General features: G+C 43.8%; 2 protein-coding genes across 3 annotated transcripts; one reads left to right on the forward strand and one right to left on the reverse strand.

Annotated features, from left to right (window-relative positions):
• Positions 1–948: 948 nt before the first annotated feature.
• Positions 949–2,024, reverse strand: LOC114627596 (14-3-3 protein sigma-like). The gene has a single exon (XM_028775487.1). It carries the CDS (start codon positions 2,022–2,024, stop codon positions 1,278–1,280), a length of 747 nt encoding a protein of 248 aa, XP_028631320.1. The 3' UTR covers positions 949–1,277.
• A 1,337-nt stretch (positions 2,025–3,361) lies between these two features.
• On the forward strand, positions 3,362–14,510 carry Nms (neuromedin S). Of its 2 annotated transcripts, XM_028775519.1 has the most exons (10): positions 3,362–3,566; positions 5,786–5,841; positions 6,140–6,190; positions 8,174–8,197; positions 8,292–8,345; positions 10,204–10,287; positions 11,262–11,297; positions 11,892–11,933; positions 12,919–12,965; positions 14,117–14,510. In XM_028775519.1, the coding sequence occupies exons 1-9, from the start codon at positions 3,491–3,493 to the stop codon at positions 12,955–12,957; spliced, it is 462 nt and encodes a 153-aa protein (XP_028631352.1). In that variant the 5' UTR covers positions 3,362–3,490; the 3' UTR covers positions 12,958–12,965; positions 14,117–14,510. The 2 variants fall into 2 exon arrangements, with proteins under 2 accessions (XP_028631352.1, XP_028631353.1); XM_028775520.1 differs by lacking the exon at positions 8,174–8,197.
• The last annotated feature ends 7,521 nt before the right edge of the window (positions 14,511–22,031 follow it).

The following is a 22,031-nucleotide window of genomic DNA, read 5'->3' on the forward strand; positions in this document are numbered from 1 at the left end:
TCAGTGGTCCCAGATGGCAAATTTTCAGCGTACTACTCCCAACCTCTGGCTCTCTCGGTCTTTTCATTCTTTCTATGTGGTTCCTAAGACTTCTGGGAGGAGGGAGGATGTCCCATTTGTGACTAAGCATTGCATAGATACGTATTCTCTGTATTTCAACCAGCCATGAATAAGTCTCTGCATTGACTGCCCACTCCACTGCATAAACGTCTGTGATGAAATCTGAGAATTGTACTGATCAGAATTGTTCTTACGAAGTTCATTCATTTAAAATGAAGTTGGGTAAATCGAAGTAAATAGAGTCAACTTTTAAAACAATTTTTAAAATTTAGAAAATATATCCAAGAAAAACAAGCATTAACACGTTTGAGGTACATTGCAATGATCAATTGACTATCTTGTATCTTGTAATATATATATATATATATATATATTTGATAAAATATTTGATGACATATGTGTGATCCTTCTGGCAAGAAGTAGAAGATTTCATCTCCTGTAACTCCCCAAAGGGTTCATTTTGGAAAAAGCAATTTATCAACCCAAATCCTATTGTCTGTGGACCCATACACAGACTCAGCTGCCCTTCCGGTCAATTTCTTGGCAATAGATGAATGAACACTGGTGAGTTCCTTAATAATTCCTAGCTTAAGTTTCCCCATTCATAAAACTAGAATAGCATCTGTATACTGTGTGTCTTCTCTGATAATTACAAGCTAACCTGCTTGCTGTTGGGAACAGTTCCCAGCATGTAGAAATTCAGCACATGACACCAAATCATTTTCATAATTAAGTAAACATGTTACCATGTTTTGTTTTGTTTTTTTTTTTTGTCACAGGACAACTTTATTGAGTGGTAACATGGTCACACCCAGCAAACGTGTGTTCCCTCTCATTCACTCACACACACATTCTCTCTCACACACACACCCAGCCCTTGCCACAGTCCAGTTCTCAGCCACAGGGGTGGGGAGCCTCCTCGATTCCTAGGATCCAGAAGCAACTGGAGGCCCAGGGGGAGGACACATTCAGGAGTGGTGGGCGGAAGTAGGGGTGCAGAAAGCAGGGGTGGGCTGGGACCACCCACCAGACAGCTACACGAAGAGTGAGATTCCCCAGTCCTGGTGGCCTCAGCTTGGCTGCACCCCTTCCGAGGAGCCTTCCAAGGTGTGGCAGAACATTCAGGGTTTGGGAAGGGTGGAGTCCCACTCCGTTTTAGTCCTCTCTGCAGGCTGGGGACTGGAGGGCAAGGCGGGCCAGGGAGGTTGGAGGCTGCTTCAGCTCTGGGGCTCCTCCGGAGCCTCGCCACCCTCTTCCCCCGCATTGTCGGCTGTCCACAGCGTCAGGTTGTCTCTCAGCAGCTGCATGATGAGGGTGCTGTCCTTGTAGGAGTCCTCACTCAGGGTGTGCAGATCGGCCATGGCCTCGTCGAAGGTGGTCTTGGCCAGTGAGATGGCTTCCTCGGGGCTGTTGGCTATCTCGTAATGGAAGACGGAAAAGTTCAGGGCCAGGCCCAGGCGTATGGGGTTGGTGGGCGGCATCTCCTTCTTGCTGATGTCCATGGCCTCCTGGTAGGCTGACCGGGCAGAGTCGATGATGCGCTTCTTGTCATCACCAGTGGCCACCTCGGCCAGGTAGCGGTAGTAGTCACCCTTCATCTTCAGGTAGAAGACGCGGCTCTCTGCCTCTCCAGCCCCTTTGATGAGGTGAGAGTCCAGCAGGCCTAGCACGGTGTCGCACACACCTCTGAGCTCGGTCTCTACCTTCTCCCGGTACTCTTTCACCTCGGGGCCCTTCTCTTCAGACCCCTCCTCGTTGCTCTTCTGCTCGATGCTGGACAGGACCCTCCAGGCCGCTCTCTGGCCGCCCACCACATTCTTGTAGGCTACTGAGAGCAGGTTCCGCTCCTCGCAGGAGAGCTCCTCACCCTTCTCCACCGCACCCTTCATGAAAGCTGCCATGTCCTCATAGCTTTCGGCCTGTTCAGCCAGCTTGGCCTTCTGGATCAGACTGGCTCTCTCCATGACTCCGAGGATGGACAGACAGGTGGGCGAACTAGCTGCCTTGAGACTAACGCTGGATTCTGCTTACCATGTTTTTAAATTTCTGACTTTGGAGTAATAACTTGTCTATAGAAATGAATCTAAAAATAATCTTTAAAAGGCAAATTTTCAACCATGATTATTTATGTATTTTATTTAGTTTTGAGACAATGTCTCAATGTAGCCCTGGCTGGTCTGAACACAAGAGTTCCACCTGTCTCTTGCCTCCCAAATGCTGATATTATTATTATTATTATTATTATTATTATTATTATTATTATTATTTGGTTTTGGTTTTTTGAGAGAGGGTTTCTCTGTGTAGCCTTGGCTGTCCTGGAACTCACTTTGTAGACCAGGCTAGCCTGGTACTCTCAAACTCAGAGATCCGCCTGCCTTTGCCTCCCAGGTGCTAGGATTAAAGGCGTGCACCACCACCGCCCAGCTCAAATGCTGATATTAAAGGAGTGTTCTATCTCACTTGTCTGTAACTGTAGACAGTGATATTTTGGTTACTCAATTATTTTTTAAATAATTATTTCTTTTTTTTAAGTTCATAATATAGTCAGACCATTTCTCTTCTTTCCCATTGATCTGTCAATGCCTTTTCAAATCTATGGCCACTTTTTAATTAAATGCTAATATATATATATATATATATATATATATATATATATATATATATATTCTAATATTGGATAATTAATTGTTGTACTCTTCCCCAGATCAGACTCTCAGCCTTCCTTAGTTGCTTAAAGATCTTTGTGTAGGGTTGAGGACTCCCTCAGCTTTCCCATCCACATTAGCATGTCTGTTGGCAGAATCCTTGTTCAGCTCATGCTTGGGCAGTCGTGTTGATGAACTACTTTTTCTATAAAAGAGCTTCTCATGAGTCAAATATGGGATAATGAAATAATGAAATATTCTCCTTGAATTTTGGCATCCTGTAATGTTATATCCAGGATACGCTCTTAGATGCACCAAAGACCTCAAGACAGCATTCGTCTATGAAAAAATAAACAGCCTCTTAGGAACTCATGCAAGAGTTTATGGGTTTATGTCCAGCTTTATGGTTTAGAAAGAAAGGAGAACAGACCTTCCCTGAGTCAGAAGTTTTTCTCAAACCATTATAGAAAAACAATTATGACTCTCCGCTTCTTATTTGTATTGCTGGCTTGAAAAAGATGACTCTACAATGCTTACACTCTGCGGATATTATTCTACAAATAAGGGCCCAGCATGACATTTATGAGAAAGCCAGGGTCCTCCTGCGCAAAGCTGATTGGTGCTCAGCCAATGGGCTCTAGGATGCGGCCAATAAAGGCTCCTACTGCCCTGGGCTGGACAGATGCAGGACAGAGGTCATCTCTGCCTCTGGACCTTGGAGAAATACTCATCATCTCTGTGAACAGCACACATCTGTGGTCTGCAAAGAGAAGCAGAGCTCGAAGATGAAACGTCCGCTCCCCCAGTTTCCCCCGATCCTGGTCATCTGCTGCTTCTGTATGCTACAGATTCCCTCCTCAGGTAAGGGGACTGGGTTCTGAGTAAAACTGAGACAGAGCTTTATTAATCAGGGTAGTTCTCAAGGGAGCTGAGCTTCCTTCCTTTACTACCATCACATCTATCCTCTTGTTTTGAGGAGTGGCACTTGTGTCTAACTGGAATGATGGACATGGTGAGAAGCCACGGCCCTTTATCCAGAGATACTCAGATCAAACAATTCTTCCTCTTAGGAATGTCCTGATTTTGTGGTGGTGAAACTGAAGGGTATGGGTTCTATTCGAGTTGGGGAAGACCCTGCTTAGGGATCTGTTTCAGAGATACCAGAGAGGAAAACACAGAAAGGAAAACTGGGTTTAAAGTTCTCGAAACTGAAACCTGATGGGCAGCTGAAGAGAGTGGACACAAAAGGGTTTCTATCAGGGGTGGAAGCAGGTACCCAGAAGGCTCAGGGAAACCTGACGGTGAGCATCCACCAGCCCCCTCGGACGCTGTCCACGGTGCTGACCGAGTGCTGCATCTCTGATTTCTGGGCAGTTTGTAGGGAGTCAGAAGTGGGGGAAGGGTCTGAAGTCCTTGATCAGATCAGCATCTTTAGGACGTTTGCCATAGAGTGCAAGAAAGTAGGCTATTGATGGAGAGCCATGATCGGAAACGGACTATTTGAACTTTTCCATTAGAATTTTGATTTAGAGGCATAGAGAACCTTGGGGAAATGTAGTGTGTTTTCTCCTAAAGAGTAACTGCAACACTTGGGCACTGTTAGACATGGTATCAGCTTAACATCTTCAGAGTGCCAGGTCTCCTCTGTGGTTTCCCAGCTCCTTTCTGGATTCTGTTCAGTTACTTTGTCTAACCTTCAGCTCACTGCCAGCCTCCGACAATCAGCTGCTGGCCCTCTGGATTCCTAGACAATTATATTTCATAGTTTGTTTCTGAAAATTTGGTTTTTAATTTATTGTCTGCATACTTATATCCACCTCCCTATTTTTTCTATTTGATTTTGTTTCCTGACCATAGGATCCTCTGGTCCTCATCTTTGTATTAACACACACCTCTCAATAAGACCTCTTGGAATTGGTATGCAGTACCTTGCATTATCAAATTATAAAAAAATATTTTTATACTAAGCTGTGACATCCTAACATCTGAATTCAAATCAGAGATTCTTGTTGGGATCTGCCTGATTCAGGGGTATTCAGGGTTAGATGAATATTTCTTGCTTGTGACAGTTCTCAAAATAATTGAAGGGATTTAACATATACATCCTAATTTCAGTCTTCCTATAGAAAACTATATGTACCTTTAATTCTACATTATCTTGTATCCTTTCAAGTCAGATATTACTCTTCAAGGCATGAACGTTGTTGTTTAAATATGCCAGAATATTGTGTTAGCTTCCTGTTGACTCAGATTGCAGACAGCAAATAGCCAGCACTGTGTGTGTGTGTGTGTATGTATGTATGTATATGCATGTGCATGCATATATGTGTGTATGTATATATGTGTGTGCATGTATGTATGTGTATATGTATGCATGTATGTTGTTATTAGGATAAATTTTTCTTGAGCGAAATAGCCCCTGTTCCACATTTTAAGATATACAAGTTCAGGATATTATATGTATTTATTTAATCTTATTTTGTTGGTGCTGACCTACCTTGTGGATTCAACTACATAAACCTCTGAATGTTGTATCATGTGTAAATGAAAAGACCTGTTCATCTAGGTCAGAAGGGAGCTGGAAGGCTCTAACTACATGCTAGTAACAACTCTTTCCAGAACTCCACTCCTGGAGGTGCTGATGGAACAGAGACAGGTACTGACGTGTCTTAAAAGCCCTGACTAGATGCGCATATGTTGTTGGCATTACTTCCTGATATTTGATCCTCACGAATCCCACCAAAGTAGAAACTTACTTGGTCCCTAAGTGTTTTCTCCTTCTTTCTTGATTTGTTAACTGAAAAACTAGAAACCCCCATTTAGCTGAGCACATGCAGTTTTAAAATAATGTTGTTACACATCTTGGATTCGAGTGTACTAGGCAGAAGTAGTTTGCCGTTTTAGTTCCTCTTAGCAGTGCCTTCTGTTACATTCTTAGGCGCTACTTTCTCAATGACTTCTTTGCTCTGCTCTGTGATGGATTCTATTAAGACCTCTGTGTATTTTTTTTATTGCATGGATGCAGAAGCAAATGCTATGGCCTCTTCTGGAACTGGTGTTTTGATTATCTTTTGTTACAGGAGCTTCTCCACCTTTAGCTACTCCTCCTGACAGCTTGAATACTGTGGATCCTGAGGTATGCCATTGTGCAACACTTTGCATTTATTTCCAGCTTTGAAAATATCATGTGGTTAATGTTCACTTAAAACTATTTTAAGATCGGATATTTAACTGCAGCAGAACCTTACTTTGATTGCTGCACAACCTCATTTACAAAATCCTGAGAGCCGAATTGAAATTTGCTGCATTGCATGAGGAGATAATTCAAGGTTCATAAATGGAACAATTTTAGAGTTTTAAATATACTGTAAGAGAATTCCATTAACTAAAGAATTCATTCTTGTGTTTGACTTATTTTCCTCATTTTGTCTTAGCGGCTGTCATACTTTCTGAACCAGAGGGAAACACGTTCTAACCAACATAAGGTAAAAATAATATATATGGTAGCTCCTGTGGTTACATTAGTGTATATTTTTGCATCCTAACCTTTTAATAAATGACGCTTTAGCTGTCTCCTAGAGAATGTTCTGTATGTGTGCCTGTGTGTATAAAAATACAGTTTCAGGAAAAATCAAGTTTCTCCAATTGATACAAATTACCACAAAATACTGGTACTTCATGTATATTCTTAAGATTAGATTATCTTATAACTTTAAAATCTTATAAATTTATACTTTCATATATAATTTATAATCTTACAAAACATTATATGTATATCATAGATGGATGCATTATGGCCTAACAGTTCTCCAACACAGTGGGTCTGATGTAAAGGACCACAGTAACTATAGTAATCACAGCTAAAGGAATTCAGTGGATACAAAGTCAATGTTGATTAATTAAAAACTGAGGAGAGTGGTCCTGGATATACCATAACTCTCAGCACAGCCTATCAGTTTTCACCTTCACTAACATTTCCTCCACTCCCTCAGTCGTCAGCATCACACACTCCAGCCGCATCCCTCATCTCAGTGTTTCTCAAACACACCAGACCCTTCAAATCCTTAGACAGCTTTCCTTTTGCCTCCCTCAGAGCCTGTAGCTACACCCTGGGCTCTCAGACTAAGCTCTTCAACCCTGGCAGTGTCTTGATTGCTCTGTTGCCTTAGTTCCGTGTACATAATTGTTGTACCAGCTTCAGTTATCCTGACCGAGTGCTTCAACACCTGTGATGTGCTTTCAGTGGTGCCCACAGCATGGTGAACAACAGCCATGAGCTGCCTCTTGTTGCAGCTCCTTCCCACTCTCAATCCAAGGGCCACCTTCGCTCTCATGATATCTTCGTGACTTGCATCATGTTTTCAGGTGCCACTATGCACATGTTTGGGAATGATTATGTTTTTATTATTCTGGTATCTGGACCAAGCCTGAAAGAGAGAGCTTGGAGTTCTCCACCTCTTTGCACTTCCCCTCACCTCACAGCACAGTGGCTTCCATGTTCTTCATGTGAGCACTGTGGTGTCCCCACATAAGTAGGGACAGTGAAAGTGCAGCTGTCCCAATGACAGATATGGTGTTCAAATGGATTGTGGGGTACAAGGACCTGTTTGGAATGAATTTCTTTATATGGCTTTTATTTCCCCAACACACCTATTATTTCTGGTTAAAGAACAAGGAGTCACTCAATTAATGAGAATGCCAGTATTTCCAGGTTATATATAGAAAGGCAGCGGCTCTTGTTGGCTTCACTGTTGCCCCAACTGATCCCGTATTTGGGATGACTGACTGGAGCTCCTCGTGAACTCTCTCTCTCTCTGTCCCCCACAGACCAGGGCTGTGTCTGCAGGAGGCGCCTGTGATCACACAACTCAGGAGTGGCCGTATTCAACAATCGAGGTCACCTGCAGACACTCAGGCTCTGGTTTTTTTGGTTACCTTCTGACATCAGAAGGACTTTAGACAGGAAAAGGCTGCTAGGTTCTGTGGACAGAGAGCCATTTATTCATTACCTCAGAAGAGATGCTTGAGGTTACAGAGTGACTGGTCCTGGGGATGGAATGATGATCCACACAGACAGCCTGCCTCACATGTGTGTGTGTTACAGTTGGGGAAAGTGGGTGAAAGGCTGCATGAGTAAAACTTGTCACCGATTTTTCTATGAAAAGAAGAAAGTACGAAGGATGCATATGGAATATGGAGAACAGTGGTTAGCATCTGGAAAATAGGTGAACAGACTATTGATTTTTATGAAATAAAGGAACTGGTTTCCTCCCTGTGATTGAAAGGATAAGAGATAAGTTGTAAGAGACAACTTTGTCTTGAAAGCCTGTGCCAACTAGTCTCAACCGGACTGTTTTATAGTATTTGAGTAAATTCAGTCAGGCTTGTAGCATGGTTTACACTGAAAACATCATCAGATACCTGCCTGAGTGAAACTCCACATAACCTTCCTTTCAATTCTCTTCCAGGAAAACCAGGATGTATACAAAAGGGTAAGGACCTCACAGTGCCTAACATATTCTCTGTGTCGTGTCTGGGGCAAGTTACACTTGGTGCTAATACATATTTCTTTCTTTTCCTATTTAGTTTTTATTTCACTACTCCAGAACTCGGAAGCCAACACATCCAGTTAAGCCTGAGGTCTGTATTATATGAACTTACTGTAAAACCAATGCTTTTCTGTGCACCTTTCATGCCTTTGGAACTTGTGTACATGTACAGCCTCGTATAGGCAGGGCACCCTTAGACACACGTGTTCCCCCTCCCAGGGCAGCAAGAGAATGGTTTCTCATCACAGATGAGAGTGTCGGGTGACAGACAGATCTGAAATGTTAGAGAAGGAACGGCAGAAAAGGGAAATGATGTAAGAAATATGTGTTATAAAAAGAGAAGGAAGAACCAGGAATGTTTGGTAGAGTGAGGTATGGTGCGAGGGAAGGGGGTGCCTCTGCAGGCCTATGCTGGGACATCCCTTCCGCTGAGGTACCAGCCACACAATGATGATGGCATAGTATAGAATAGAGTTTATTTAGGGCATGGGGAGGAGAGTTGAGGGAGTAGAGACAGAGAAAGGGGGGGGGGGTCAAGGGAGGAGGCTGGCCATGAACGTGGAAAGAAGTGGGAGGGAATGGAGAGAGAAGGGGCAGAGAGGGAAGCGACCAAGAGGACAAGAGAGCAAGAGAGCGAGGAGGGGGCAAACAGCCCCTTTCATACTGAGTTAGGCATCCCTGACTGTTGCCAGGTAACTGTGGGGCGGAGCCTAGAAGGAATGATAATGATGTGTACATGTTATCCCGTACTTAGCCAGAAGCGCAAGAGTCTGGAAATGCTGCGCCCCACTTCCACTGCTCCTTGCCGCTTTCCACCTTTGTGTTTTGAAAAGTATCGTGTGGTCTGTGCAGTGCTGCCTCCCGCAATAAGCCACTCCTCACCCGTGGCTGTCAGACGCACAACGCGAACAACAGCAACGATCTCTAACCTGTGTTTTCAGCTCTGGAGTTCAAATTCCAGTGTATGCGGAAAGAACGCTCTATCATGACGCTACATTCCGCCCCTCTTTTTTGACACAAGTTCTCACTATGTAGTCCAGGCTGGCCCTCCTCCTACTTCTGCTGCTAAAATCACAGCTGGGGACCACCATACCCAACTAACTTTCTTAAAACTCTGAGCGACCTCAGGAGCAGCTTGTAAGGGTGAATTTATGTAGGGTGGCATTTGAGAAACATTGGAAGAACCCTAAAATCTAGATTTTTTTTTTTGATCGGATGCAGTATTACAATATCCTGTGGGAATTCCACCACAAGAGAGCCACTTATTTATATATTTAAGGATGTCCAAGTCTTCAGGAGGATTCTTAAAACTGTCAAATACTCAGAAAAATATGTTTTCCTCAAATGGCAGAGTCATCCATGGTCTAGGTCTAGGGATGGAATTAGATAAGGCGGGGCCAGTTATCACAAAGCATAAAAGAGCGAAGGAAGGGGAGAAGTCATAGTTCTTCCACTTAAACCAACGCATCCCCGGGGAGCCACAAGGGCTAGGAAAGGACAGATGCCATTGCCTGAGAGTGTGCAGGCAGGTGCAACCAAGAGTGCAGGGTGCACCCGAGTGGGTGTGCTGCTCACCACCCCGGCACTTTCTTCCCGGAATAGAACAGCATATATGAAGAGAGACGAAGGATCCAGGGCAAGAGCTGCTTCACGGATAGGACTGAATGCTTAGGGTTTAACGCCAGTAAACAACCAACTTATTCTAAGGGGAGATTTCTAAGTGGTGTGTTAGAATTGAAATCTGTATTGAGGCCAGCAAGCTTTTTATTGAAAACATTAACTTTTCAAGCTTGGGCTCCAGAATTGATTTTAGTCTGAAAATTAAACCCATTTGTAAGAGAGATGAGTCAAAAAGCACACATATAGCCCCGGGCTCTCAAATATTCGGCTGCTGCCAACAACTTAACAGGCAGCTCCTTCCTGAGACTCACAGAGCCTTTCTGTTGCAGTTTGCTCCGGTCCATCCGTTGATGCGCCTAGCCGCCAAGCTCGCCAGCCGGAGGATGAAAAGACTACCGCAAATGCCGCGCCCTGTATGTGCTTCTTCCTCCCGCCATAGTTCCTATGGCTTATCGTACACACCGTGGCAAATGTGTGCCTCATTTCAATTCTCTCCTTGAATCCCACTCTCCAGTTTGTTGGGAAGAACTGTGGGCAGAAACACTGGTCCCCTTAACCTTGCTGGTCTATTCTGTAATCCCATGCTGTTGTAACCGGAAGGACCAAGGAGGGACCCCGTGGCCCAGTGCCATCTCTTTCCTCTCTTTGCTTGGCTCATCTTACGCTTTGTATTTGTTATGTGTTACTTTTCAGTTCTGTCCCTTCGTCCCATCATAAAATTTGCCTTGGTGATATCTATGTTTCCTGTGGCCTTATTTGATTGTTTCCCCTAAGTTTAGTAAGAGCCCTAATAGTCCTTTTCAAACTATTACTTAAGAGATTATAAATCAAGGTTTTGCTGTACAACACCAAAAAAAGTTAATAAAGAAAAAATGTCTTTTGGCTATCTTGAGCCCAGGCACAGTAATCAATACAGCCTGTTTTGTCTAGAACCTTCCTAGCTTTGGACCTAGAAGTCCCCAGACTGGAAAATTACTCCATCTCTAGAACACTGCTTGAGCTAGCCTGCTGCCTGCACGAAGGGTTCCAGGTCCACCCAAACTCCATTCTTAAACCAAGTTATAACCAGAAATGGGTTGAAGATGCTAAAATGGCCTGACATTGAGAATTTGCTTAAACCAAAAGTACATTTCAGAGTTGGGGTTATTTGAAGTTGTAAGCAAATTAAACATACTTGCATCCCAAACTGCAACTTGGGTTTAGTGAACAAACTTCCCTTCCGGAACTTGTAACCGGCTCCGCTATCAGCTATACTCCCCTCTACTTATACAGAGCTGCCTTCTGATGCCCTTAGAGTGCACCAGGAAGGGACACCATCACACTAGGGCAGTCTCAAGGCTATGGGTGTGGTTCCTGGTGAACTAATTTATACTTCGTTCTTTTCCAGGATTCCAGGACGGCTACTGTGGACTTCCCTAAGAAGGTATGTAAGCCTTGCAAGAATGCTGATTTCTAGAATGCTCTAGAAAGATGGGCGAAGAAGTGTCTGGAACCTGCAGCCCTTCTGGCCCCATTGGACAGAACAGATCTCCCCAGAGGACCCTGGATATCTTCTCTAAGCAATGAAGTTGGGCATTCCCTGGGCTTATCCTGAGATAGAAAGACATCATTGAAAGATGGCTAGTGCCTCGAATAGTTAATATTTTTATTTCTTCTCTTCTGGATGAGTCACTTGAGCCATCTCTTATGAGGGACTTGCTCTCTGGTTCAGGGCCTCACATGCCATTGTACAAGCTTAGAGAGAGGAAAAATACTTCTGCCAGTGCCAACCTCATAGACCAGTGACTCTCGGACTTGAGCGTGCATTAGAATACAGTTAAAATTGGGATACCTGGGTTCCGCCCTGAGATTTAATAAGTCTGAGGCAGGGTCTGAGAATTTTCATTGATAACAAGTTCTCTGGATATCTTTCTGCTGCTGCTCTGGGACCATCTTTTTTGAAACCTTTTCATGGACATTTTGAAGAATCTTTGACTTAGAATGTTACTATGTAACAGTTTGTGTTTTTGTGTTGCAGGATCCTACTACCAGCTTTGGGCGGCCATTTTTCCTTTTCAGGGTATAACAGATTTCCTTGTTTCTGTTTCTAATTGTATTCACTGTTATCCCAACTTGGAGGAATAGATAAGCACTTCTCTCCTCCACATAGGGTGTGGTTCAGTCAATATTTCTTACAAACTTGCATGGGAAACAGAGCAACAAGACATAGGCTTAGCATGTTCTTATTCTAGGATCTTGAAGGGCAAAGGGGAGGGACTTTTGTTGATGGACAGATACTAGGTACACCAGAGTCCATAATCCCAAGCATTACATTTCAGGATGTGTGACCTCAAACCACACTGCACAGGAGTTCAGGTGTCATCTTTCTTCCCAAGTGACATGGCATTTTCAGTTTTGCTCTGTTCGTTAACTGCACACAAGGTCTTAGCTTTTCAATGTTTGCAGCCAAAATATGAGAGAATCTAACTAAATCCATGACCACCCTGAGCTGTGTGCTGTGGATGTCTGGTGCTAATATCTTGCAAAATAAATAAATAAATAAATAAATAAATAAATAAATAAATAAATAATAAGACAAGATTAGAAGACGTAGTTCTCAGCTTTTCTGATGACCCACAGCACACCTGGCTCATTGAGGGCTCCAGGGAACGCCATGGAAAATCCCACCTATCTCCTTTGACCACGGAAATCCTTATGGCCTTCTCCCCAGCTTCTGCCTTTTTCATTTTCCTGATCAGTTAACATGTTGTTTTCTGGAAAGAACTCTGAGAAGTGGTCAGTCACTGTTGCGTCTCCACCTGAGAAGTCTGGAGAATAGATCCTCTCACCATGAGCTGAGTCTAAAAGGGGAAGGTGAGGTAGAGAATGGATGTTAGGTTCCAGGAACAGTGAGGGCCTGGAATACGGATGGAGGATTACTTGCCGTGCAAGTCTCCAAGGATGGGAGTGAAAGCTCAGTTGTCAAAACACGGCTTTTGTGTTTAGTGAAAGAAACCCCAAGCAGTGTGTCTCAGTGTTTCTAAGACTCACATTTTGTTTTTCAGCCTAGGAATGGAAGATACACTGACACCAAAGTCCAGTAGACAGCAAGGTTTGCTCCTTTGCATCTTTATAATTCTATGCAAATAGTCTATGTCTTGGACAGAAGATGGGGATGGGGATGCTACTGTTCTAAGAAAGGGCACTGCTCCTCTACAGCACTGCTTTTGCACTGGCCCAGTAGGGCAAAGGAAGTAGAAGCAGTGAGCAGGGTTTTGCCTTGAGTATAAAGAAAGAACTTCCAGGAGTCAGCTTCAGAGAGACAGCTCATTTTATTGTTCCACGGGGTCATGAATTTATATACCAGGGGAAAGGTATAAAAGGGTCCTTGGGGGTTATGGGTGGGAAGGGCAGATTGGTCCTAGCATGGCACCTAGTTATCATATGGTGGGAAAGACAGAGAGAGACTTTTATGCTGCAGCAGGCAATACTTGCAGGAAGCTCTGTACAGGGTCATCCTCTAGATAAGCTCAGCCACCTGTACTTAGAGAGGTAAAGTCAGATCAGGTCAGTGAAGATGGGGAAACCCTGCTGAGAAAAGTCTTCCTCCATTCTGTGCCAAGGTCAGACAGCTATCCAGACATGGTGGACTGTGACTTTAATAGCAGAGTTCTCCAACACTGGTTTTTAGAAGTATGTTGTTTCTAGATTGAGTTGCGATAGAAATGAAGATAGAGCCTCCTGTGGTCCCAGTGACCCTTTCATACACACCCCCACCCACAACATTTGACTCCTACTGTGAAGAAAACAGTACCCTGGTATGTTGAGACAGTACCTTCAAGGAGGCCTTTAGACAAGGAAGTCCATGCATAGAAGTGAGTCTAGCTCACTGTCTCTCCTGAGGATCTAGTCCCAGGAAGGTAAGAGCATTGTCTACTGCCAGCATCAGAGTCCTAGCAATCCAGGGAGCCTGAGGAAGCTGCCATCATCCTGGTAGATGCAATTACCCAGCAAAGACAGGAAGGAGTAAGGCGTTCTTAGAGGCCAAAAGACTTATACAAATGCAATAACCTAATTAGACACCAAACATCAATATTTTAAGTACCAACTGCAGGGGAAATAGCGTAGGAATTTGTGGCATGGCACATCAATGGGTGACTGCAGAATATGTCCACAATAGCTTGCATTTGTCCCTCATCTTGATCTTGAGGGATGCGGGGGGAGGAGACTGCACTTACACTGAACACATCTTTTGTTTTGCAGAATCCCATGTCATGAGACAGTGTGAGTCTCTGGAGGAAATGCCAAGAGTTACTTTATGTGCATATTTAACCTTATTTCTGTTGTCCTATGCTCTCCAAAATACTTGTTTGTATAAAGAATAAGGCGACGCTGATGTATCAGCTTTTTGTTGTTGTTGTTGGAAGACTGTGGAATAGGCACATTTCACGTATAGATTTCTACGAGTTTACTGATTTTGGTGTAGAACAGTCTAAGTAACTTGTTGATGATTGAACACATAGGTTGAGGATAAGCAAAGGTCCTAATATCAGATCCTAACTCTGTTAGCTTTCTAGCTGGATGGCTTTGATATAGCAGTCAATGTTCATTTCTGTAGTAAATGCCTGGCATACATTAATTAAAAGCATGGAAGATTTATTTGGGGTCATGGCTTCTTTCCTTGTGGTCTTTTTGACATGTGGCTTTGGTTCTGCAGCCTCAAAGCACACCATGATAAAAGCATGTAACAGAAAGGGTTATTTACCTACCTTGTGGCAGATGGAAATAAACAGGAGGGAGAAGATGGGGTCCCAATAACTCCTTAGAGGGCAGGGCTCCAATGATCTATCTTCTGGAGATTCATTTTCTGAGAACATAAGAGATGGTGCACACAAGGGCATGGACTCATGTTGTTATCCATGTGTTGGCTCTAATTTTACTTGAAAGACTCTTTGTTCCAGAGTACACACAGGAAACTTGCTCTGTACACTAAACACACGGCAGTTGGCCTCACACAGCCACTTCCCTACTGTTAACATTGAGAAGTTAAGGAACAACTCCAGATTGCTGGAGAACCATGGGACCTAGGCCTTTGCTTCTCAGGCTCTTCCTCTGTGAACACTCTGTAGACCAACCACAGCGGAGGGTGATACAGGAGATGTGTGCACAGCATGAAGAGCTGCCATGACACTGACCATCTTTTAGTTTCTCCTGCTCCTCTTCAAGTATTAAAGTCTTCCTTTGAAACATCTTAGTTAGGGTTATGACCTTATTCTTAGCATTCCTAGGCCTTTGTTCTGAGTCTGGGGCCTACATTCTGAAGCCCCCAGTAGATCCCAATGCATGAGATGACATGATTGGAAGAGATAAGCAAACCAGCCTCTGCCTGATACTGTCCAGTGCAGGGACAAAATCACGTTTATGAGGTGTACCATCTGAACTGAAAGCTCTCTTGCCGAGCCTTCTCTGGTAATGCAGAGTAGAGTGGACTTGTGCCTGGGTCCAGCCTCAACATGAGTAGGGGGAAGGTCATCAAGGACTAGGGATACCTGGTAGGCGAATAAGAAACACACATTTGAGATACAATACTGACAGGCTGTTTTATTGGGGTGTAAGCCCTTGAACTCGGGAGTCAGGGTGCTCACTTAAGCATGACTCAGCCCCAGTCTTTTATTGAAATCATAAAAGGAAGTTGGGTTACAAAGTTCATAGGGAGGTGGGTAAATGCTTCTCTATTTTCCTGTGCCAACATTTTCTTGTGATACAGAGTAATACAGATTTAGAACAGAAAAAAAGTGGAACTATACAATCTCAAACATAAAAGTTTTACAGCAAGCACAATTTCTTTTATATCTCCTGACCACCAGTCTCTGGTGAGGTCAGGGGCAGCAGTATTGTGGTTACAAAGTCAGTATCTTTCAGACATGTGTGAGTCAGTATGGTTTCATAAAAGGGCAAACATGAGATCATACTGCTGACCCTGCAGTCTTTGGATCTCCAGTTCCGGTCAAACATCCAGGATCCCGTCTGTCTGTCTACAAAAACATCCTCACTTAACCTGTATGGAGAATTCTTAGGGGGCTGCCACCATCATCCCCGAACCCAAGGGACCCATTGCTGACTTTCTGGGAAATATCTGTATGTTATTCCATCCTCAGTTTTATAATAAAAAATGTCCTGTTTTTATTATACATAATTGAGTGTAAGACTGGGGAAACAGCTGCAGAATTACTCATCTCTGCCCACAGCTCTAGGTCACCTTCATTTCCACCTCGAGAGAGTGACTGTAACATTCATTTCTCTTGAATTCATGAGCAGCCTTCACTTTAATATTATTGGTAACATCTAGTTTCTGGATATCAAGCGGGCTCCTACTAGGTCTTGCCAGGTCAACAAATACTGGTTTAATCAAGGAAAAAAGAAAGAGGACTGGAGAGATGGCTTGGTGGTTAAGAGCACTGACTGCTCTTCCAGAGGTTCTGAGTTCAATTCCCAGCAATGACATGGTGGCTCACAACCACCTGTAATGGGATCTGAAGCCCTCTTCTGATGTGTCTGAAGACAGTAATGATGTGCTAACGTACATAAAATAAATGCTTTAGAAAAAAAGGAAGGAAGGAAGAGAAGGAACAGTAAAGAGACAAGGAAATGATAAATAATAGGAATAAATGCAGAAATGACATCACGAGGTGCTTGTGCCAAAGAAGCAGGACTTGGGGCCTCTCAGTAATTATACTGGGGCCCACAAGAGGCCATAGCCTCGTGCTCTGAAACACAGTTCACCCAGCAGGTTTTTCTTCCTTGTCATCATGGGTCCCAGGCATTTCGAGCTTAATGTGGGATGTTTCCAACAGGCTTGGCCTCTACACACAGTCTTTTGTCCACAGCAGTCCAGCAAGGATCCACCAGTGGGTGTGACCCCCCCACCCCAAACAGTCTTAAAACTAGACCAATCAGCAACTTGTTCTCTCTAAAGAGGGACCTTTGGACTGCTTCTTGAGGAATGATTCCTATAAAGTCACTTTAAGCAAATGCCGCTTCTAAATTAGTTTGAGTGTTAGGTCCAGATGATGTCTCTATATGGATAATGTCCATCTCCTTAGCACAGATTAGTTGTCAATCGCAGCCCTCCACAAGGTTGCTTTCAGCCACTGAGTGGGCTCAAGCAAGGAGTCGGTGCTTTTAGCAAAGCATGAGGTGGAGAGAGCTAACTGGGAATTGTGAGAGGTTTTAGAACCTCAAAGATCACCCCAGTGACACACCTCCTCCAACAAGGGCACACCTCCTAATCCTTCCTAAACAGTTCAACTAAATTGGGAACATGCATTCAAATATTTGAGCCTGTAGAGACCATTCTCCCTCAAACAATCATGTCAGTTATCATCCCTTCAAGTCCTTTTGGATTCCAGAAATGGTAGAGCTTCATGATGGGGCCATCCCTATGATGACATCACCCAAACAGGAGTAATCATCTCATAACAACCAACTTGTCACCTCAAGCAGCAATGGCTTCTTCAAGGCACCTTGCAGATCCAGACCCGAGATAATGATCAACAGACCACTGTGAGCAGTGCCATTTAACCTGATGCCTCCTGTCCCCTGCCCAAATTCTACTACTTAAGCCCAAAACTCATATCAGTATCCCAAGGATGAACTCAGGGTCAGGAACTCTTTTATCTGTCTGTGATACTTAATTTCAGTTGTCAGCTTGGCGGGGTCTATAATCAGCAGGGAGATGTGTAGTGGGTTGGCCTAATGCTGCTTGTAGTCTAATGCTAACTTTGGGTCCTCAACACTGGTTGTCCCAGAGATGAGAGAGTCTGCATGTAGACACTGAGTGACCCTGCTCCCAAGTTATTTCTGATTGGTAAATAAAGATGCCGACAGGGAATAGCTAGGCAGAAGAAACACCTTTGCTCCTTGGATGAAAAACACTCAGATAGAGTTATTACTTTAGAATTTGCCAGCTAGCACAATTTCTGGGCACAGAATCTCTTGTCCTAAACTTATATCAGCTAGCTTGTATCAGCGAGCCTCCGCTGACCTCCTTGGGTATCCACTGGTTCTAGCTTCCCCGAGATCTTACGTGATTGTTTCGTGCTTCTCCTTCCAAAGCCTAGCCGAAAAGTCACTTCTCTTTCCCTGTGTCTCCCTTTTCCTCCTGAGACCCAGAAGTCCCACCTGTCCCTTCCGTTCAGCAATTGGCTCCAGGCCTTCTTTATTGACACAATCAAGAACCAATTAGGGAACCAGACTTTAGTATCAGTACCTCCCCTTACACATGAGGGCTGGCCGATTGGAGGTAAGAGCAGCCCAGATGAAACATAGTAAATAATAAGTAATAACTCAGGGTTGTCGATAGAGAAGTAGATCCTAACAGCATGGAGGATAGGCAGCTGCCCAGATAGTGTTCTGTTTAGGGCTTATGGTAAAGATAAAAGATGTGTGTGTGTTTTGTCCTGGAACGTAAATAGTCTAAGCACGGGTAGAAACTTTGGGTCAAGATTTAAATACTTCCAACAGAGACTGGCCTCTGGACATGTCTGTGTCAGACTGTTGTCTAGTGGAAAGACCCACCCACTGTGGAGGTGCCCTGGCCCGGGACGGGCATCTTCAATGTATAAACATAGCATGCTGAGCACCGGGATGTACTCAATGCTCTATTGTGATGACTGAGGATGTAATTTAAATACCTGGCTGCCTCGAGCTCCTGCCTTGATACAAGTGTTTACAGTGAAAGAGTAAGACCACTGGCCCCCATGTCAGGATGTCTAGGTTTGGATTCTGACTTGAGATCTTGCTCAAATTACTTAATCTCTCTCTTCACTCTGTCCCTAGCTTAATCTACACTTGGAATGGGGCTAGCAATAATGCTAACACTCATTTAGTGCCTACTCTCTGTAATTTAAATAAGGTAATGTATACAAAGGAATTAAGCACATAATAATGAGTATATGTATGTGTATGTATGTATGTATGTATGTATGTATGTATCTGTGCTGCCTAATATGATTGAAGTATGGAGTTTTTACTTTCTTTTATTTATTTTTTTATTATTGTATGTGTATGGATGTTTTGCCTGCATATGTACCTGGGTATCATGTGTGTATATTGCTCACAGAGGCCAGGAGAGGGCATCAGATCTCCTGGAACTCGAGTTACTCGAGTGGCTTTGAGCCATTCTGTGGGCACTAGGAATCGAACCAGGGTCCTCAGAAGAGTAGCCAGTGCTCTTAACCATTGAGCCATTTCTCCAGCCACATCAGAGAGATTAACACAAGAAAAACAGGAAAGTAGGGCTATTCAGGGAAAGTTCCAATAGAGGGAATGGCATGGTTATGTTTTCATACCTTCTTTTGGTCTAGCCTCCTCCACCCCCACCCACACAATATGCTCCTGTGCCCCCTGCCTCTGTCTGTCTCTGTCTCTCTTTCTGTTTCTCTCTGTCTCTCTCTGTTACTCTGTCTCTCTCTGTCTCTCTCTGTTACACACACACACTCTCTCACTCTCTCTCTCTCTCTCTCTCTCTCTCTCTCTCCCTCTCCCCCTCCCTCCCTCCCTCCCTCCCTCCCTCCCTCTCTCTCTCTCTCTCTCTCTCTCTCTCTCTCTCTCTCTCTCTCTCATGCACACGCACACGCACACGCACACACACATGCATGCATGTGAAAACCAGTCTTAATCTTGAGAAACCTTCCTCAACTTTGATTTTTGAGACAGGTTTTCTCATAGGCCTGGAACTTGCCAATTCAGCTAAGCCAGCTGGCCAGCAAGGCCAAGCACCCCATTGTCTTTGCCCCACCTGTTTTAAAAGCAGGGGTCACCACATAGAGCTTTCCTATCTTGGTTCTGGGGAATCTGCCTCAGGTCCTTGGGCTTACACAGCAGATATTCATCGTCTCCTCCTCACCCGATGTGTTAGTCCTTATGAAGAATTTGACTGTTGCTGACTCCTGTGAACTCAGTGCTTGTTAGTTGTCATCATCGTTTTTTAATTTTGATCCCACTAGCTCAAGGAGAGCTCAAGGCCATGCTGACGGAGCCCCATGACTGGGCTTTGAAATATCTTCCTATCTGATACCAAGTTAGTAATCAGCCTTCAGGCACGCTATAGTTTTCTGTTTTGTTGACTTTCTTTTTTTTTTTTTAATATAGTGGTTCAAATCCAAGCCAGGGCTCAGCTCTGTCATCAGCTGTTAGCTGAGGGACTTTTGCAAAATGTATCTAACTTCTCCGGGCTTCATTTTTTCACAGGTGAGCCTCTTGTAACTGTCATAGGGGTGCTGCTATGATTAAACACAAGAATGAGCAGAAGCTGTCAGTGAGCGTGCTACACACATAATTACAGACACACATCCACATGAGCTGCTGTCCTGTCATAGAAAATTTACTGTGGGTTTCCACATCTGGAAACCTGCAATAGTTCTATCTTCTAAGTCCCTTCCCTTCCAGGCACCGTAGTGAGTGCATTCATTTAACCCCTGCAGTTCTAGAAGTAGCATGTTTGAATTATGCTGGTTTCTGCAGCACACAAACCATAGACCATCAGGAAATTAACTTAAAATTTTCAGCTCTTATATACCCCATGGCAATGACTCTGTCACATAGGTTCTTCCCAAGATAAGCTAAATAGCTCCCATGTCCCCACCAAAGGGGAATGACAAAAGAAGATGAGAGGGAGAGTTGCTGGGTCAGGTCAGGTCATGTGATGAGAACTCAGTCACATGACCAAGCCTTCTGCAATGGAGCCTAGAAATGGAAACTGGCCATGCGGCCTGTAGGCAGACCTGGAGGGCTTTGTGAGAAGCTAGCTGGTCTACACCATGTTGGGACTACTACCCCTGGGAGATTGAGAACATAGGCATGGAAGTTGAGCCTTCTCATGACACCTTTCACTATGTGGCAGATGTATAATTCAAATCTAGGTCCTTATGCCTTTAGTTCTCATAACTGAGACCATTGGTCACAAACAATGTATTGTCCCTGGGCTGAGTACATCAGTGGTATAAGATGAGGCATAGTGTTGGACAGGAAGTCACACAGTTACAATCCCTATCATCATATCCCATGATTCATTGTGTATATAGAGTATATCCTGTGTGAGCATGAGGCAGGAGTTGTCTATGCCAAGTAGTAGTGCTAGGCTATGCCTGATGTGAGACTAAGGGGGAGTAGGGTGGGAAGAAGAATGGGGACAGCTGAGCTATCAACAGTTGAGCTAGCATTTCACATTCGTTCCTACTCAAAGTGTTTAAGTAACTCTGGATTCCTTGGCCTTTATAGATGTATTTATCTTGAGTAAGAAGAGCATGCATGCATGTGTGTGTGTGTGTGTGTGTGTGTGTGTGTGTGTGTGTGAGAGAGAGAGAGAGAGAGAGAGAGAGAGAGAGAGAGAGAGAGAGAGAGAGAAGGAATTTTCCGGACAATTTTATTTTTGTTCAAATCTATGATCTCTTTGCCAGCTCTTGGTGCTTTCATTTAATATTAAAGCCATCCATTTGCTTCAAGAGATGAAGTCATGGTCAATAGAATCCTTGATGGAGGACACAGTGGGGCTTCTTGATGCTGTTAGTATTTGTTTTCTGGAAGCTGGTACAAGGGCATGCAGGGGAATGCTCTAACCAAACAGTCTAGGAGAGAAGCAACTTCTGAGGCATGACAGCTATCAGGATTTTGGGGTTGCTAGGTAGTACTATGGTAGATGATGAGACTGTAGAACTGGAAAGAGAGATGGCCATGGTATGTTTTACCTTCTATAACCTTGACCTTAAACAGGTAACAAAGAATGAGGCACATTTTGAGGAAAGGAGATCACAAGAGAGTGATTTTATGTTTTTGTTGACACTTGAGCAATAAGGCATGATTGTGGGCTTTGTAAAAAAAAAAATCAGAATGTAGAGTTTCCACTCATCTAGAATACAGAGATATGTTGACAATGAGACTCATATTACATAGATTGAAAGGACCAACACTATTGTGATATAAGAAACACAGCCTTATCTCTATAGCTCACCCTGTGAGTGTGAACAACCCAGATCACCAGAGTGACTCAGTTTCCACTTATTGCCCTACTCTTCCCTTCCTGTCAAATCTGGTTGATGGGGGCTTGTTCTGCTTTGGTGACATACGTGTCCTATACCCAGGGCTCAGAAACGGCAACTATCATTTCCCTACTTTGAAG

Source organism: Grammomys surdaster, unplaced genomic scaffold, assembly GCF_004785775.1.
Source record: "Grammomys surdaster isolate TR1022 unplaced genomic scaffold, NIH_TR_1.0 255, whole genome shotgun sequence".
Lineage (NCBI taxonomy): Eukaryota > Metazoa > Chordata > Mammalia > Rodentia > Muridae > Grammomys > Grammomys surdaster.

What these genes read in the sequence shown, in the direction of transcription:
- LOC114627596 (XM_028775487.1), bottom strand. Translation starts at nt 2,024, where the DNA reads ATGGAGAGAGCCAGTCTGATCCAGAAGGCCAAGCTGGCTGAACAGGCC.
- Nms (XM_028775519.1), top strand. Translation starts at nt 3,491, where the DNA reads ATGAAACGTCCGCTCCCCCAGTTTCCCCCGATCCTGGTCATCTGCTGC. An exon ending in GCTACAGATTCCCTCCTCAG is followed by an intron (nt 3,567 to 5,785) that starts GTAAGGGGACTG and finishes CTTTTGTTACAG; the next exon opens with GAGCTTCTCCACCTTTAGCT. An exon ending in ACCAGGATGTATACAAAAGG is followed by an intron (nt 8,198 to 8,291) that starts GTAAGGACCTCA and finishes TTTCCTATTTAG; the next exon opens with TTTTTATTTCACTACTCCAG.